The sequence below is a fragment of the Halichoeres trimaculatus genome, unplaced genomic scaffold (assembly GCF_033239565.1).
Source record: "Halichoeres trimaculatus isolate MK-OKI-2021-1 unplaced genomic scaffold, fHalTri1.1 fHalTri1_scaffold_10, whole genome shotgun sequence".
Lineage (NCBI taxonomy): Eukaryota > Metazoa > Chordata > Actinopteri > Labriformes > Labridae > Halichoeres > Halichoeres trimaculatus.
In genome coordinates this window covers 37,985,618-38,003,044 of record NW_027437187.1, presented here as the reverse complement: position 1 = coordinate 38,003,044, position 17,427 = coordinate 37,985,618, and the positions used below count along the sequence as shown (strand labels likewise).

The following is a 17,427-nucleotide window of genomic DNA, read 5'->3' as shown; positions in this document are numbered from 1 at the left end:
GGCAAGTGGTCAAACGTAAGGACTGTGTTTTAGCCATAAGCCTGTGTTTCGGACCCTGTTTAATCCCGTTTTTTTATCTGTTAGCCAGTGTTTTATTCTTAAGCCTGTGTTTAAGCCTTTAGCCTGTGTTTTACCCCTTAGCCAGTGTTTTGGCCCCTGTTTTAGCCTGTGTTTTAGCTGTTAGCTGGTGTTAAAGCCCCATTTTGATCCAGAGTTTTAGCCTTTAGCTTTAGCTAGTGTTTTAGCCTTTGTTTTAGCCCCTGTTTTACTCCTTAGCCTGTGTTTTGGCCCCTGTTTTAGCCCGTTTTAGCTGTTAGCTAGTGTTTTTGCCCCTTTGTAATCGAGTGTCTTATCCTTTAGCCTGTGTTTTACCCCGAAGCCAGTGTTTTTGCCCCTGTTTTGGCCTGTGTTTTAGCTGTTTGCTTGTGTTTTATCCCTATTTTGATTGTCCCCTGTTTTAGTCTTTAGCATATGTTTTAGCTGGTAGACAGTGTTTTAGCCTTTAGCCTGTCTTAAAGTTTTGGCCTGTGTTTTACCCCTTAGCCTTGATTTTGGCCCCTGTTTTAGCCTGTGTTTTAGCTGTTAGCTAGTGTTTTAGCCTTTAGCCTGTGTTTTGCCCTCTGACCAGTGTTTTATACTCCATACCTTGTGTTTTAGCCTTTAGCTTGTGTGTTAGCCTTTAGCTTATCACAGATCTCTGTTTTCTCTGCTAAACTTCATCAGCTGGCGTGGTGTTGTCATAGAGACTTAGACGTGCTGTAAAATAATCTTGTTCTGCTCGACCTGATCAGGAAGCTGAGAATTATCATTTAGGAATAACCTATATTGGTGCTGATAATCTCATTTTAAAGTGTGAATTAGGATCAGGTAGATTTCTAGAAGGAAACTTTTTCTAGATCACTCAGAAACTCCTCACAGGAACTTAAGGTAAAATCATATCTAAGAGCGTGTGTTTCAGAGGAGAACTGCAGAGTGAAGCAGAAGTTTGTGTTGCCAATTAAAGCAGAGGCTCCTCTGGTTTAAGACTCACAGAGATACAGAAGGTATTACTCTGGCCACAGGGGGCGCCAAAATCAAAGGAGTCATTTATCAAATGCTGCAGAAGGAGTCTGATCCTAACAATGATCTGCTCTGTTAGGGTCAGTTTTCTCTCCATCATCCTGAAACCCTTTCAGTAGACTTTCTTTCATCTCCTCCGTCCTCCAGACCTTTATTTTTCCTGTTGATCCTCCACTTTCATGATCACACGCTCTGTCTGCGCCGCTCCGTCTCCTCCTGCTGCCTCTGTAGGCTCACCAAACAAACTGGACTCCCAGTCATAACACAGGAGGGAGAGCTGGCCTGGATGTGTTCAGCAACACTTGGCTGATCTGGTGCAGACGTGTGGGCTGCGGGGAGCCTCGGTGGAGGTCGTCTGACTCTCTGTCTCTGCTTGAATCTGAAACACAACCACTGTCTGTTTTCCTACCACAACAAATCAGGACAAGTGTTGACGAGCTGCTTCCTGCTGTTTGTTTCTGCTTTATTCAGAGCACAGAGTGAGCAGTCACACCGGCCCAGGGTGTTTGAAGTCCAGCTTTAATCACAACCACCTCAGCTTTTGTTTTCCAGCACAGTCAGATCATCAGGCTACGTACGAGAAAAACAAACCTGAGAAATAAGCTGCAAGACACTGAGGGATTCAAAAACCAGTGAAAGAAATATAAAGTGGCTTTTATAAGTCATTTTTTGTTTGTTTTTACCAGTTATTTAAAGAGTTTGTGAGGAGGATTTATTTTAATCAGACTGCAGCGCCACCTTCTGGCCCGGAGTCTCACACACACTGTTGTGAAGACGTGACTCTGAACGAAGCGTGTGTTTGTTTTAGAAATGAATGATCAGATCTTCTTTTTAACTCTACTTTTCTATGTTCAAGTCAACTTTTTACCAGATCCAACCAAGCTCGTAGCTTCTGGTTTAGCCTTAAGCCACGGTTTAAGCTTTAGCTTATAATTTAGCTTTTAGCTCACTTTTTTTTTTTAGCTTTGAGCCCATGTTTAAACCTTAAGCCTGTGTTTTAGCTATTAGCTCATGGTTTAGCCTTATGCTTGCGTTTAGGCCTTTAACTTGTGGTTTAGTCTTAAGCTGTGTTTATAGCTTTTAGCTAATGTTTTAGCCTTTAGTTTGTGTCTTAGCCTGTGTTTGGCTCATGTGTTAGCCTCTTATGTTTTAGTCCTAAGCTCATGTTTAAGCCTTTAGTTGTGTTTTAGCCTGTAGCTTGTGTTTATGCCTTCAGCTCATGTTTTAGCCTTTAGCTTCTTTTTAGCTGTTTACCTGTTTTTTCAGCCTTTAGCTCACAAGTAAGCCTTAAGCCTAAGTTTTAGACTTTTGCTTATGTTTTGCTTGTAGCATGTGTATTAGCCTTTAGCTCATGTTTGAGCCTTAAGCTTGTGTTTTAGCCATTAGCCTGTGTAATAGCCTTAAGCTTGTGTTTTGCTTTGGCCTGTATATTAGCCTTTATACTGTATTTAAGCCGTTAGCTTGTGTTGAAGCCTTTAACTTGTGTTTAAGCCATTAGCTCATTTTTTAACCATTAGCTAACTTTTGTTTAAGCCTCTAGCTTGTTTTTTTTAGCCAATAGCTTGTGTTTTTCCTTTAGCTAGTGTTTTAATCTTTAGCATTTAAGCCTCTAACATGTGTTTTTTGTTATTAGCTTTTTTTAGACATTAGCTTATTTTTTAGCCTTTAGCTCCTGTTTTAGCCTTTAGCTTGTGTTTTAGCCTTTACATTGGTTTTTTAGCCATTAGCTTGTTTTAGTCAATAGTTTGTGTTTTAGCTTTAGCTCCTGTGTTTTAGCCCATAGCCAGTTTTTAAACCCTTAGGTTGTCTTTTAGCCTTTAGCTCATGTGTTAGCCTTTAGCTTGTGTTTTAGACTTTAGCTCGTGTGTTAGCCTTTAGCTTGTGCTCTATCTCTCTCCTGTTTCTCTTTCTTCTGCTCTTCTGTCCTTTTTCTGTCTGACAGTTAGGCTCCAGTGTCCACCATCACTACAGAATTAATCACAGAAATCATTTTCAGCAGAGAAAAACTCAGATCTCTCTTCTCTCTGATAAACTTCATCAGCTGGCGTGGTGTTGTCATGGAGACTTAAAAATCAATCAGGGAGCTGGAGACTTTTTTAAGATCTCTCAGGAACTCCTCACAGTCCTTTTAATACGTGACTGAAAACCAAGTGTTAGAGATTTTTGACACTAGCTGAAGTTTGGTGTTCAGTTTCACACATGGCGATGTAAAGCTGTGTGTCATCTGCAAAGTGATGGAGGTTAATAAAGGTCAAAAAGTGAGGGGCCTAAAATCAAACCCTGGGGTACACCACAGTTCACTTTTTGACATTATTCACCCTGACTCACACAGCGCTCTCTGCTGGTTATAAAGGATCTAAAGACTCCACCTTGTCCAGTTGGTTGATGCCTTCCTCCACGCAGCAGATGGAGGCCACAGTCCTCAGAGCGTGAGCGTACAGCTCTCTGAAACGGTCCTGTCTGCAGATCTTAAACAGGGCCACCACGGCTCCCTCCTGTGGGGAAAACAAGGATGGTTAGTAAAATCCACTCTGGAGGCCGTTTTCAAAAGTGTTAGGTCGACTAAAATGTTGTTTCCATGTACACAAGAGGCAGAAATGAGACAATACTTTTGCATTTCACCCCAAAACCATTGTTCTACCAGCTTAAAGACAGGGGTCACAGCTCCGACATCAAGAAGAGGGGGAGGTGAGGAGGTGTTTTGGGCATGTCCAACTGGGATGAGACCCCCGGGTAGACCCTAGACACGTTAGAGAGGTTATATCTCTCCATTGGCCTGGGAATACCTCGGTACCCCCTAGACGAGCTGGTGGAAGTGGCTGGGTACAGAGGTCGTTGGTCTTTGCTGATGACCTGGACCCTGATAAGAGGTGGAAGGTGGATGGATGGTGTTTTTATCCAGACTTCATCTTGTAATCAATCAATCAACCCAACTGAAACAAAGTGTTTGTGCTCTGTCGTCTCTGTGCCAGCAGAGATGATTCAATCTATGAGGAAAACTTCCCAGGCCTCACACTCAGCTTCATCACACCCCACACGTCACAACCAGCACACGTATGATTCTGCAGGAGGACGAATCAGATCGCTCTTTGCCGGACTCTGCAGAGCGACGCCAACAGAGTCCCGAAGACCCCGGGTGACCGATGGATTTGGCCGGCGTCGCTCAGCGAGCCTGCCAACCACTGCAGCCATCAAACAGCTCACACAATCCATCACGCTGCATAAAAAGAGCCAAAATATCCATATTTCATGAATGGAGGAAGAGATGATTTGCAGTAATAGCCGAGCGTTTTCTGAGGTAAACAAACAGAAATAGCTCCTGCTGGCTCGCTGTCTGCACTCGAGCACCTCGCTGACTAAAAACACTTGCAGGTATTGAATTGTATTCAGCGCGTGGATAGATAGAATTACCTGGAGGAAGACGAAGCCTGTAACTACCAACCATTATCCTAACAAGGCCATTATACTGGGCTGGCATGTCTCATACGCCGTGAAGGCCGCGCTGCCCGGGCTTGGAGTGAATAATCATCCTGCCCTCCAGCCTGACCGCTCCTCCCTGATCGCCGCCTACGCAGAATAACTCCGGCAGACCTGGAGAGGAGCGAGCGGAGATTTCAGACTCCACGTGGACACACAGGCTGCTGCGAGAACCGATCGTCATCAGACTGAAGTCACAGTGTTTCTTCACACCAGGACGAGTATTGATCAATGTCCTTATCAACTCTGCTTATTGATCTGATTCTTTATGGATTCCCTGATCAGTTCCAGTTGGACCAACTTAATTTAACTGCTAAGATTGGTCACACCTGAATGAATTAAGTTCTTTGAAATGAAGTTTATAAAGTCAATCAACACATTTGATTGGTGAGTCAAACTTAATATTTGAATTATTTTGAAATCAACATTTTGCATCAATCCAAGTTAAAGTTTTCAGTTGTTCCAACTTGACAATCTGCAAAACTCAAAAGGTGAAATCTAACAAGGTATTTTTATACACTGCACTGTAAAAATGTGAAACGTTGATCTTACATAAAACTATCAAACAAACCAATTGCACTAAAAAAAGTTAGTAAATGTAACTAATAGTCTTGAGTTAAGTTTACTTTATGTCTGCTTGTAAAGTTCACTTTACAGCCTGTTGTATTTACCTAATTTGAACCGTGAGTGAGGAGGGAAAGCAGTGGGTATGAGACCCCGCCACATTGAGACATTGACATGCCAAGGGCACAGGCTTTCTGTGCTCCACACGGCACGGACCTGCTGTCTGTGCCCTGTAGCATAGACCATATACCTAATGATTTCTTTTTTTTTTAAGCGCGTTTAATATTTTATAGGTTAATAAATGAGATGTGTTGATGATCTATGCTATGTTGGCCTATTTTAGAATTATGATTAGAAATGATAAATTGTTTTTTTTTTTTTTAGTTAAATTTAAATTACCATTACTGAGAGAGTATTTTAATTGAAGCAGGAACAGGCAGCCAGTCCGTGCCATGGAGCACAGAGAGGAAAGTGGTCTGTGCCATGGAACACTGTGAATATGAGACCCCGCGCAGCATCTCAATGTGCAGCGGGGTCTCATATTCACAGTGTTCCCTCCTCACCTACCGTATTTTCCGCACCATAAGGCGCACCTAAAAGCCTTCAGTTTTCTCAAAAGCCGACAGTGCGCCTTATAATCCGATGTGCCTTATATATGGATCAATATTGATTAATCATGGCTACTGTAGTCAGGGGGCGTCGCCGGAGTAACAGCGGTAAGCAGTAAGAACCAGTAAAGAGGAATTCTGCTAAGTGCTAACATTAGCTCACAGGCTGGCCCGGGCTTCTTCTCTTGTTTATTGTTAGAGCAATACAGCGCCCCCCAAAGGTTTGGCACTTGAACTGATCTCTGGAAACGGCTTTTGTGGACGGCAGAAACGGCTTTGTCTTTACAGCGCACTTTTTTTGAAAACGGCACAGAAAATAGTTGGATAGGAAAATGTGCGGCCCCGTGTTGATGTAGCCTGAGTTTGACTGACTTATTGACTGTTTTGTTGATATTCCCTTTAGCGCAGCTCCATCTAGTGGATGCATGATGCAACCCCAGCCACTACTGTATCTTCTACTCTATGCACCTTATAATGCGGTGCACCCTATGTATGAAAACAGTTTTCAAACAGGCCAGTCATTGAAGGTGCGCCTTATACTCCGAAGCGCCTTGTAGTGCAGAAAATACGGTATATTGTTTTCCTTTTGGGTTTTGTAGATTATTGAGTTGGAACAACTGAAAACTTTACGTTGGATTGATGCAAAAATGTTGATTTGAGAACAATTAAAATATTAAGTAGATTTAACCTTTTAAATTGTGTTAATTGAACTTATTAACTTCATTTCAAAGAACTTTATTCATTTGGTGTGAACAGTTGAAGCAAATCAATTAAGCTGGTCCAAGAATTTCCTTTTTTTTTTTTTTCCAATTATAGCAACATAGGATTTTAAATTGACATGGTTCCCTTTTTAAAGTGTGTGAATTTTCTCTGGATTAAAAGTAGCTTTACAGGTTTTTTGTGTCAACGACATTTTATTGAGTTTCAGTAAATAAATGTGAAACTTGTCACCGGATCTGAGCGCTAAAACATAAAAATAGGTAAAAATCACAAGTCACGTGACGCTGATCGACTGTTTTGTTAAATCCCACTGCGCCATGTGACGTTGAAATGACGTATAGTTAACGTCAATTTTGACGTCAGAATCAGGTCTCCTGAAGATGCAGAATGAAAGTTTTTATAACGTTTTTTTCGGATGTCGTATAAAGGTCAGATCAACGTCTAAAAAGGTCTGCTAATGACATCTGAACGTTTGGATCCATTTTGAACGTCTCATTGACGTCTAGATTTGTTCTGCAACTGACGTCCAAATGCTGAACGTCATAACAACGTCTAAAAAAGGTCAAATTTAGATTTCAAACTTTGTACCAATTTTGCTCTGACGTCTAAGATATGGTCTTCAACGGACCGACCTAATACTGACATGATCTGATGTCTCTCCGACGTCCGATGTTTGGTGGGATGTTATTGACTGAAGTAGGCCATCTAGTGCCTGAAGGTGGTTATAGCAATGCTTTGAGTTGTTTGGAACATTGGGGTTGCCGTAGTTATGAAGTCAGCCATGAGTGTGTCCGTTCCTCTTCCTGTCTGAAACATTTTCCTGTTTGTGTTTGGACATTTAGAGTTTTCAATGATCAATAAAAACTGGTTCAATCCATCGACATCAGGAACCACAGTCGTCTTCTTCTTCTTCTGTTTCCACCGACTTCAGCCTCAGATCACATTCATCCTCGCGCTCATGCGTTGTGGTTCTTGCTGCATAAATATAATCATGTGAAACTTGACTGCCCGACTAAATATAACCTCTCCTCTTTTTGTTTGTTTGCTCCAGACTCCACAGCGTGTCATTTCTTCCATCTCACAGATTTCTGAGCTGAACTCTGGGATCTGGCAGCAGCGCCGGCGGTTTGTGTGAGCTGGAAGAAGCTGCAGAGAAAAAACATCAGACTGTCTCTGAATCTGCTCGCCTTCTCTTCTAACACACCTGAGTTATCGCCACGTTACGTCCTCACATCCTGCAGAGGCCTCGAGACTCACACACACACACACACACAGTCCTGAGCAGCCTGGCAGCGCGGACACATTCAGATCAGCCTCCATCATGACAGGAAGGTAAACAGTCCGACAGCTGACCGGCTTCTTCATCATGACACAGCTGCTCTCTAATATTTCAGCAGCTGTCTGATTTACGGCGACCACGGCGCTGTGTCAAACTCTGACTCCTCACGCCACATCTCTGCGTTACTCAGCTTCTGCTTCCGAAAACTGAACGATTCATCCAAGGTCTGAGTCGTTTTTGCTTCAGGAAGAAAATTAAAAGGTTTTTAGGATCAATATGCAGAGCGTCCACCTCGCCGTTATGAGCGGGTCATGGACTGAAAGCAGCGACAGATGCTGTTCAACAACATCTGAGCGATCCGGCCCAGTCAGTCGTCTCAAATCAGTCTGGATCCCCACCCTCCAAACATACATTATGATGCACAGCAGAGGAATTAGACGCCGCGTGTTTGGGAATGAGTCATATAGAGACGACGAGGTGAGAGAAGTTCGCTCGTCTCGATGCTTCTCTGCACAAAGCAAACATCAGGAGGAGATAATTCCTGATTTTTCACGCTCAGATGGAGTTTAAGGCCAGAAAACACGTTTAATAACTCGTCAGAGAAACGAGCGCACGTTTCAGAAGTTTGGGACTGATTCAGAGCCGCTCAGGTGGGAGAGAAGACAAACCACAAACCAGAAACCAAAAACCAGAAACCAGAGTCTCTGCTTTTCTGACAGATTTACTTCAGGAGTTCTCAGTTTAAAGAGAAAATCACAGATCAAATCTTTAGTAAATTAACTCTGAGCATCGTCTGCTGACGGCTGGTGAATGAGTCAGTCTTTGATTTTATGTTGTACGATACAAAAAGGCACAAAGTTAGAGGAAGACGTGTCTGTTTTCAGTTTAACTGAATAAAATAAAATACAATTTGCTTGAAACTAGAAAAATGTGTTAAACAAGTTACTTATCTCTTTTTCCATTGGCAGATTGTTCTTTTTACTTGTTACAGCAATTCAGACCTCGTTTTTTGTCTATTAATAACTTGAAATAAGTCGTTTTTCTGGACTGGTCAGGTGAATTTGGTGAAGGAAGTGAAATAAGACAAAGGTTTCAGTTTTTTGCAGTTTGAGTCCACCTTTGTGCTCAGGACTTTGTTTCTGCGTTGGTCACAAAAGACACAGTTGTGTGTTTCACCCATTTTCTTGTCCTTTTTTAATTTTTTGATTTTTATTTATTTTGTTTTGTTTTATTTAATTTATTTATTTATTTTATTTATTTGTTTGTTTTTGGTGGGGTTATGCCTGTCATGAAGGTTTGTAAAAAAATTAAATTTCAAGTTTGCAAAAACTTGAAAAAAATGTATAATTTGAAAAAAAAGAAAATCAAATTTTAAAAACACCTGCAAATGTATTTTTTAAATTTCAAAAATTTGCCAAAACATTACAATAAATAAAAAATTAAATTTAACAAATTTGCAAAAAAAATCTTAGGAAAACCTGAATTTGATAAAATATACTGATATCACGCAACTCGTCATTTTTTGTTGTTTGCTAATTTCACATTAGCCACATATCAATCCTGTATATTAATCCTGCACATTAGCAGTTAAATGAATCCATCCTCACATAATTAAAATCTGTATTTTTCCAGATTGTAGCAAGTCCAAAATCTGAAATTTGTAAAAATTTCTAAAATTATTCAAAAGGTTCAAAAATTTGGAATTTGTATCCCAAATTTGTAAAAAAAAAAAATTACAAAAAAAAATTCAAAAAGTTTGCAAAAAGTTTAGGTACTAAAAAAATTCAACAAAAACAAACAAACTAACAAACAAAAATGTGCAAAATTTGTAGCAAGTCAAAAATTTGAAATTTATAAAAACTTCTAAAATTTTCAAAAGGTTCAAAAAATTGGAATTGGAAAAAAAGACAAAATTTTGAATTCAAAAAGTTTGCAAAAAATAAAAATACTTGAAAGTCTTAAAAAAATGAAATGTAAACACTACAGAAAAATCTGGAAAATTTGGACATTTAATAATTTGCCAAAAAATTTAAAAGAGGAATTTTAATTTTAAATAATTCTTGAATTGATAATATTTATTGGTTATATTTCTCAACCCTGCTTTTTTTTAAATCAGTATTTTCTTCCAGATGAGTCTTTTTGTAGATGTAGTTATCTTCCCAGGGCTGTAAAACTTGAGGTTAGCCACAGGTGCATGGAAAGTTAGTGGGCTGTTGATGTTGTAGGAGGTGAAGTAGAGCGGTGGCAGGCTTTATTGACAGATGGGATGAAGATTTAGTTCAACTAAATGTTAACACAGGATTTTATTTAGTGTCAGTGTCTTTAACCATCAATACCCTCATGTTTCAATGTCTCCAGGAAATCCTGTGCCTTCATCATTTGTGAATAGCTTTTAAAATATTATTTTGGAGTTATTTTCCTATAATTTTCTAAACAGCAGTATGCTGTTAAACCATCCTCCGTCTGATGAGCAGCGTTTCTCCAGGAAGAGCGTCTCTGACGTTTTTAATCCAGCAAAAACCTGAGTGAGAAATCCTGACGTCAGCCACAGTCAGCACTGATCCAATATATTCTGCTACTTCTCCACCCAGTCTTTGGCACGAGCTGCTTCCTTTGGTTTTAACTCTCCTCCCCTTTTATTCCAGAGGCCTCCACCTGCCATCAGCTCCACCTGTGACGGCGCTCAGACCTGCAGATATCTGTGTCCCTCCAAAAAGCTCTGACGGCCAGATAAGAGAGCAGACACAGAGCCTCAGGCAGACATTAGGTACTCATCTGCTTCCAGGATGCTCCTGATAAGACTCTTCCTGATGGCTCTCACACACACACACACACACACACACACACACACACACACACACACACACACACACACGCTCTCTTTACTGCCAGATTGTTGGATCAATACTGTCAGCTCCCATTAGGAGTGAGCATTGATCACAGGTTGCTCAGACATCTTTCCCCCTCAGCCCGCTCCACCTTTACCTCCCTGTGTGTGTGTGTGTGTGTGTGTGTGTGTGTGTGTGTGTGTGTGTGTGTGTGTGTGTGTGTCTGAGAGAGTGTGATGGACAAAGTGCTGCTGGCTAATTAATGGAGCTAACAGGTGGAGGACGTTTTGTATTGGGGATTCATCAGCAGCTACTGAAAGGAGGATTTACTCCCTCACCTCCTGAGGATCACACACACACACACACACACACACACACACACACACACACACACACACACACACACACACACACACACACACACACACACACACACACACACACACACACACACACACTCTTTACAAAGCAGCACATCCTCCAGCTCCTCTCACGGTCGTGTTTTATAAACACGTGAAAAACTGGAGACTCTGTCCTCTCAGGACATTTTTGCTCCATTTTTCTCAGAATTTTCTTTGGTTGTGTTTTTTTCACGTTAAATGTTTTTTTTTTATTTCTATCATGAAAAAGCTAAAAATTTTAAATTTAAAAGATCAACTAAACACTGAGGTCAAGTTATGACCCTTTGAGGACATAAGAGGACGGACACGTTCACAACCAAAAACTGATATAAGAAAAATAACAGATATTTTTCTACTTTTTTTTCTTTTCTTGCTCAAGACTTTCAACAAACTCTAATCCTAGTCAAAAACCCCAAATGTTTTATTAATTTTATTGTTTCAACTCTTTAAATGCCCACTTGATTACATGATGTCACTGTTTGTATCTAAAGATTAAATAAAATAAAATAAATAAAATGAAATAAAAATAAAACAAAATAAAATAAATAAAATGAAATAAAAAATAAAAAAAAATTAAAAAAAATAAAATGAAATAAAAATGATACGAAACATAAAAATGTTTTCATTTTGCACATAATAAATGTTGAAGTACTGGGGATTTTTTTTTTATACCAGTCTTGAATATTACTGATTTTGATGCATTATTTTTATTATTATTATTTTTGCAGTGTCAGAGTTTGCCACAGTTTATAAAAGCACAGTCATTACACAAATAATCCTAGATTCTCTAATATAAAATTTGTATTTTGAAGAAAAATAGAACAATTTATCATTTTTACTGTTTACTATGAGATTAGACAATTTTCCCACTGTACATCTGAACACAACACTCACATTTCTTAATGGGAAAAACTATTTTAACAATGAAAATGGGCATCTATAGGGTTAATAATAATAATAATAAATAAATAAATAATAATAATAGTTGAAATTTTTGAAAAGGACTGAAGTTGGTTTCAAGATCTTAGAGAAAAAAAAACAAACAAAAAAAAATCATCTGTTATTTTTGTATAGCAGTTTTATGTAGAGGGTGTTTTGTGTCCTCTAATGTCTTTAAAGGGTCATAAATTAAGAATCTGACATTACAAAAAAATATTTTTAAAAATGCACCAAAATCAATTTTCTCACTTATCTTATGTTTAAGTCTGATCTCTGGAAAAAATCCTCAGCCCTCCAACATTTAGTAAATGAAAAATGACTTCTGCTTTTTTTCTCATGTAAACAGTGAATGTAATCAAATGGGCATTTAAAGAGTTAAAATAATAAAATTACTAAATATTTTGTATTTTTGATCAGGACTTAAGTTGACTGAACAATTCAAGCAAAAAGCAGAAAATAATTAGTTTGAGCACAAAAGGAGTCAGGGTGTGGTACCTTGGCGATGATGCTGCAGAGCTGAGGCCCGTCCTGGGTGAGGGACAGCAGGTTGCTGATGGCACTGCCGATGGTGTGAACGTTGTCTGAAGACTCGATCTGTTTGATCAAAACCTGCACAGAAGAAAACGCCCGTCAAAACTTTTCCTTTGAATAATGTTTCTTTAAAGTCATTTTACAGACATGACCAAGGGTCTTCAACCTATGGTTCTGGACCCTCATGTGGCCCTTTGACTCCTTTGCAGTGTCTCCTTGTAGCTTTAAAAATATTATTGAAATAAAGATTTTTAATTTTTCTTCCAGAGGGTATTGATGATTAAAGACACTGACACTTAATAAAATTATGCGTTAGCATTTTCTGTAAATAAAGCTTCCGCATTTCTTGAGGGACAGTTTGCAAGTTTGAACATTTTGCTAATTTTGAAATTCCATTTTTTGTCATTTTTTCAAATGAAGAAAAACATTCTGATTTTTTGTAGACTTTTTTTTCAATTTTTAACATTTTTGGATATTTTATTTTTTATGAATTTCTTAAATTCTTTACATTTAATATTTTAGAAAATAATGAGCAAATTTTGGGATTTTTTTCAAATGTGGCATATTTTTGAAATTACAATATATATTTTTTAATAATTTTTACAAATTTATGGAATTTTGGCAAATTGTTTGAATTTTTAAAATTTTTGAACATTTTGCACATTTAAGAAAAATAAGAAAAAATGTGCAAGTTTTTGAAATTACAAAATTTTTGAAAAAATTTGCGACTTATTGAAATCTCATGAAATTTGCAAATCTTTTAAATTTACAATATCATTATTTATTTTTATTTTTTTCCAGTGTATTTAAAATAAAAAACTAAGACATCACATGTACAGTTTTACAAAAACAAAAAAACTTCTTGTTTAGATAATAATTCTCTAGATTTTTATTTATTTTTTCTTTATAATTTTTTTCCATTTTTTTTCTCTATTGTTAAGATAAAATAGATTTTGTGTCTCCTGAATGACTTTAATCCAGGTGAGCTGGAGAAAAATGGCTCTTGTTAAAGTAAAGGTTATAAGAAGTGTTAAAGTAAAGGTTTTAGACCTCTGATCATGATGATAAATGAAAGTGGACCTGTTTTTTTCTGTGCATCACCAGAGGCCAGATGTCTGCGATGTTTTTCTGCTGGATAATAAAAATAAAACCAGAGCAGAACATTCTTTCTAAGTTTGTCTTTTTGTTTTCATGTTCTTTGCTCGTCGTTTCCTCCCACAGAGACGCTCACACTCTAAAAACAAACAGACTATCTGATGGACGACGTGTGGAGGAGCCCACACAGAAACCAGAACTAGAGGAGGATCTGATGAGCTCACTGACCCGGATCTCGTTGGCCAAAGCCATGTCGATCATGTTGCTGAAGGAGTCGCTAACGTCGGTCAGGATCTCGTGGATGGCCTCCCTCATGGACTTCAGGAAGAAGTCGTCATCGGTGTGGAGGCAGCTGTGGGGAGGAAGGAGAGGAAGGAGAGGAAGGAGAGGAAGAAGAGGAAGGAGAGGAAGGAGAGGAAGGAGAGGAAGGAGAGCACAGTCCATAAAAACCATCTTTACATCAGGTCCAGTCTGATTCTCTTCACTGTGGGTCCAGTTTTACCGCTCTGTGATGTTGGTCAGCTCCATGCACTTCTCCAGCAGAGACTTCTCATACTGTCAGGGAAGAAAAGAGACACAAACTGAGATCAGAGAAAACACAAAACCAGGGATACGTTATCGACAGGAGCTGATTCTGCTTAGAGACAGCTCATGTTTCAGACTTTGCCTTGTGTTAGCCCTTAGCCTCTTTCACCCTTTAGCTTGTTATTTAATCTCCAGCTTGTGTCTTAGCCTTTGTCTTGGCTCCAACTTTTGTTTTAGCCTTTAGCTTGTGTCTAATCCTTTAGCTTGTGTCTATTCCTTTAGCTTGTGTTTAGTCTTTAACTTGTGATTAAGCCTTTAGCCTGTGTTTTAGCCTTAAGTTTGTATTTTAACCTTTAGCCTTTGTTTTAGCCTATATCATGCATTCTCACCTTTAGCACATGTTATAGCCTTTGGGTTGTGTTTAGCTTTTAGCTTGTGTTTTAGCCTTTAGCTTCTATTTTAACCTGAAGCCCATGTTTAGCCTTAAGTCTTTGTTTTAGCCTTTAGCTAGCCTGTGTTCTAGCCTTAAGATTGTATTTTTTGCCTTTAGCCTTTATTTTAGCCTTTTGCTTTGGTTTAGCTTTGGTTTAGCTTTTAGCTTGTGTTTTATCCTTTAGCCTTTGTTCTTACCCTAAGCTTGTATTATTACCTTTAGCTTGTGTTTTTACCTTAAGCCCATGTTTTAGCCCTAGCTCATGTTTCAGACCTTGCCTTGCGTTAGCCCTTAGCCTGTTTTATTCTTGAGCTTGTTACAAAGCCTTAAGCTTGTTGTTTAGCCTCTAGCTTGTGTCTTATCCTTTGTCCTTGGTCCAGCTTGTGTTTTAGCCTTTAGCTTATGTTATAATCCAGAAGTGACCGAGCAGTCATTTTATTTCAGGAGCAGATTTAATGTTTTCCTCCAGTAAACATGAAGAGTGTGATCTTTAGATTTTCCTCGTCACAGTCTGGTCGGTGTGGAGGGACGGCCTGGTTTGAACTTTAGCTCATCGTCCCACTTTAAGAAAAGTTTCAGAGTTTGACGTTTCACCTTCTGCATCTCTGGCGGCGTGCTGCGGGCCGTGCTGTACTCGTGCACCAGCGAGCGCACGTGGCAGTTGGCCCTGACAGCCGTGCTGTGGACCCTCTGCCAGCGGCCTTTCTCCAGACGCTGGAACATCTTCCCCAGCTCCGTGCTGACCACCAGGGCTCGGCGCAGGAGCGTCTGCAGGTTGTTCCTCGCCACGTGGTCGCCCGCGCCCACTCCTGAGGACACGATCAGCTCGCCCTGCTGGGAGTCCTCCTCCACGCCGATGGGTTTGGCCTGCAGGACGCACATACACTCCACCTCGGTCATGTGGCGGAGATCCTCCATCCAGCGCTGGACCGAGTCCACCTGGAGGGACTGCATACGGGCGCTGAGGGACACAGACAGGAGGAGAACCGGGTCAGAACACACACACACACACACACACACACACACACACACACACACACACACACACACACACACACTCTGCTCCTCAGGGAGGATTTATTGAGTGGAGCTGGGTGTTTTCCTTCTCTTTAAGCGCGCTCTGATATTGCTCTGGGACCGAGCAGAGGTCGGCTGGAAGCACAGAGGCTTCGTTGGTGTGTGTTCACTGAAAACAAAGGTTTAACGTCAGAGTGTAAACACCTCAAAGGCCGGGGTTAAAAACCCTCAACTAATTATCTTTGATCTGGGACTGAAGCGTGTTTACTGGAGATCACCTGTGAAGGTTTGATCAGGGTGACAGGAAGGTCTGAGCTGAGTCTCAGGAAAAAGCGTCGATCACATGATCCTGTATTTTTAGGAGTCAGAGAAAAGAGACACACACAAACCTGAAATGCCAAACTGGGAATTGTCAGTTACGCCATGAATGAGGCAAAATCTATGATCTGATTTTTTTTCCTGCTTATGGTTAAATTGTACACCAGTGCTTTCATGTTAAATGAGTTTAAGGATCAGACTCAAAGTTTTCACAGCACTAAAAAAATATTCTGCACTTTTTTCCAAGATTCAACCTCAGTTTTATGCATTTTTGTAAAACTAAGGTGTTAAAAAAGGTGCCACATACAAACAGCTCCAAAAGTCAACCAGGCTCCAAATTCAAAGGATTTCCATGAGGTGAAAATCTAGTGACTAATAACCTAATCAGGAAGGTTTTTTGTGTTTATAAAAATTGTACATGTATGTGTAAGTTTTTTTTTATTTTTTTTAAATAAATTTGAAAATATAAAAAAATGTAATAATTAATGATAATGATAGATTTAGTAATAATGCAAAATATTTAAGTTTCAATAGGTTGAAAAAAAATTCAAAATTTTTGAAATAAAAAAAAAAATCGCATTTTATTTTTCAAGAAAAGAAACTTAAAAATGTGCCAAAATTTTCTAAAATTATGAAACTTTAAAATTTGCCAAAATGTCATAAATTTGCAAAAATAATAATAAAATTATTTTCAAAAATTATTTAAAAAAAAATAGAAAATAAAAAAAAAACAATAATATAAAGATATTTAAATAATTTGCAAAATGTGCAGAACCTCAAAAAATACTGAAATTTCCAAAATATCTTAAAGAAAAATTGCAAAGTATTAAAAACAAAAAACAAAAAAAAAGCTTTTTGTGTTCTAAACTTGCAACAATTCTAATTTGACAGCAAAAGTTCATAGCCTTTTATAGTTTAGCTGTTTTGGCCAGGGTCTGAATCCAGCCTGTGGCTCCTTTCCTGCCTCTCACGTCCACTCTTAACCTGTTTCCTGCTGCAGCCACTGCCTCACTGTTACATAAAGGAATAAAAAGCTACAAAGATATCTGAAGAATTATTTTAGTCTTTATGGCTCCTTTCTTTATTTCTACACCTTTATTTTCAAGGGAATCCTTCAAACGGTGATGCAAGCCTGACATGTGGCACAGGTATTTTCTAAAGGCTCTTTGGAAAAAAGACGTTAGACACCTGGGTGCAGACCCAAAAGTGTGTTTCTGTGTTTTCCATCACTCTTGAGAAGTTTTTGCCATCTTTAGTTTTTTACGAGCCGTTGCCTTTTTCCAGAGGAGATGCATTCATAAATATTCAACCAACAAAAAGGTGACCATCTTTAAAGTTTGAGTGAAAACCACCTTTATCCCAAAAAGTTTCATTCAGAGAGTGTTGCCTAAGAATTCAATAATGATCCTTTTGCAATTCCTGATCTTGAGAAAATGGGAAAAAAAAATAATAATAAAAAAAAAAAATAACAAGCTACCACATTCATTCATATTCCCGGGTGGCGTGACCCTCAGTCACCGAGGGTCACTGCTGCGACGCCGTTCTTACATCTCCACGCGGGAAAAGCTCAATAATCTGACACTCTGCGCTCGTTTTACAGATTATTTGATCAATAACAGCCACGAGGGAGAAA

General features: G+C 39.1%; 1 protein-coding gene across 3 annotated transcripts in view; it reads right to left on the bottom strand.

Annotated features, from left to right (window-relative positions):
• The window catches only part of insc (INSC spindle orientation adaptor protein), a 78,457-nt gene that overhangs the window by 15,932 nt on the left and 45,098 nt on the right, over positions 1-17,427 (bottom strand). For all 3 annotated transcript variants that reach the window (XM_074677227.1, XM_074677229.1, XM_074677228.1), the window contains 5 exons: positions 15,054-15,420; positions 14,004-14,056; positions 13,730-13,853; positions 12,371-12,484; positions 3,429-3,554 (listed from right to left, as the gene is read on the bottom strand). In XM_074677227.1, coding sequence (XP_074533328.1) covers positions 3,429-3,554; positions 12,371-12,484; positions 13,730-13,853; positions 14,004-14,056; positions 15,054-15,420 — 784 coding nt within the window. The remainder of the gene's footprint in view (positions 1-3,428; positions 3,555-12,370; positions 12,485-13,729; positions 13,854-14,003; positions 14,057-15,053; positions 15,421-17,427) is intronic.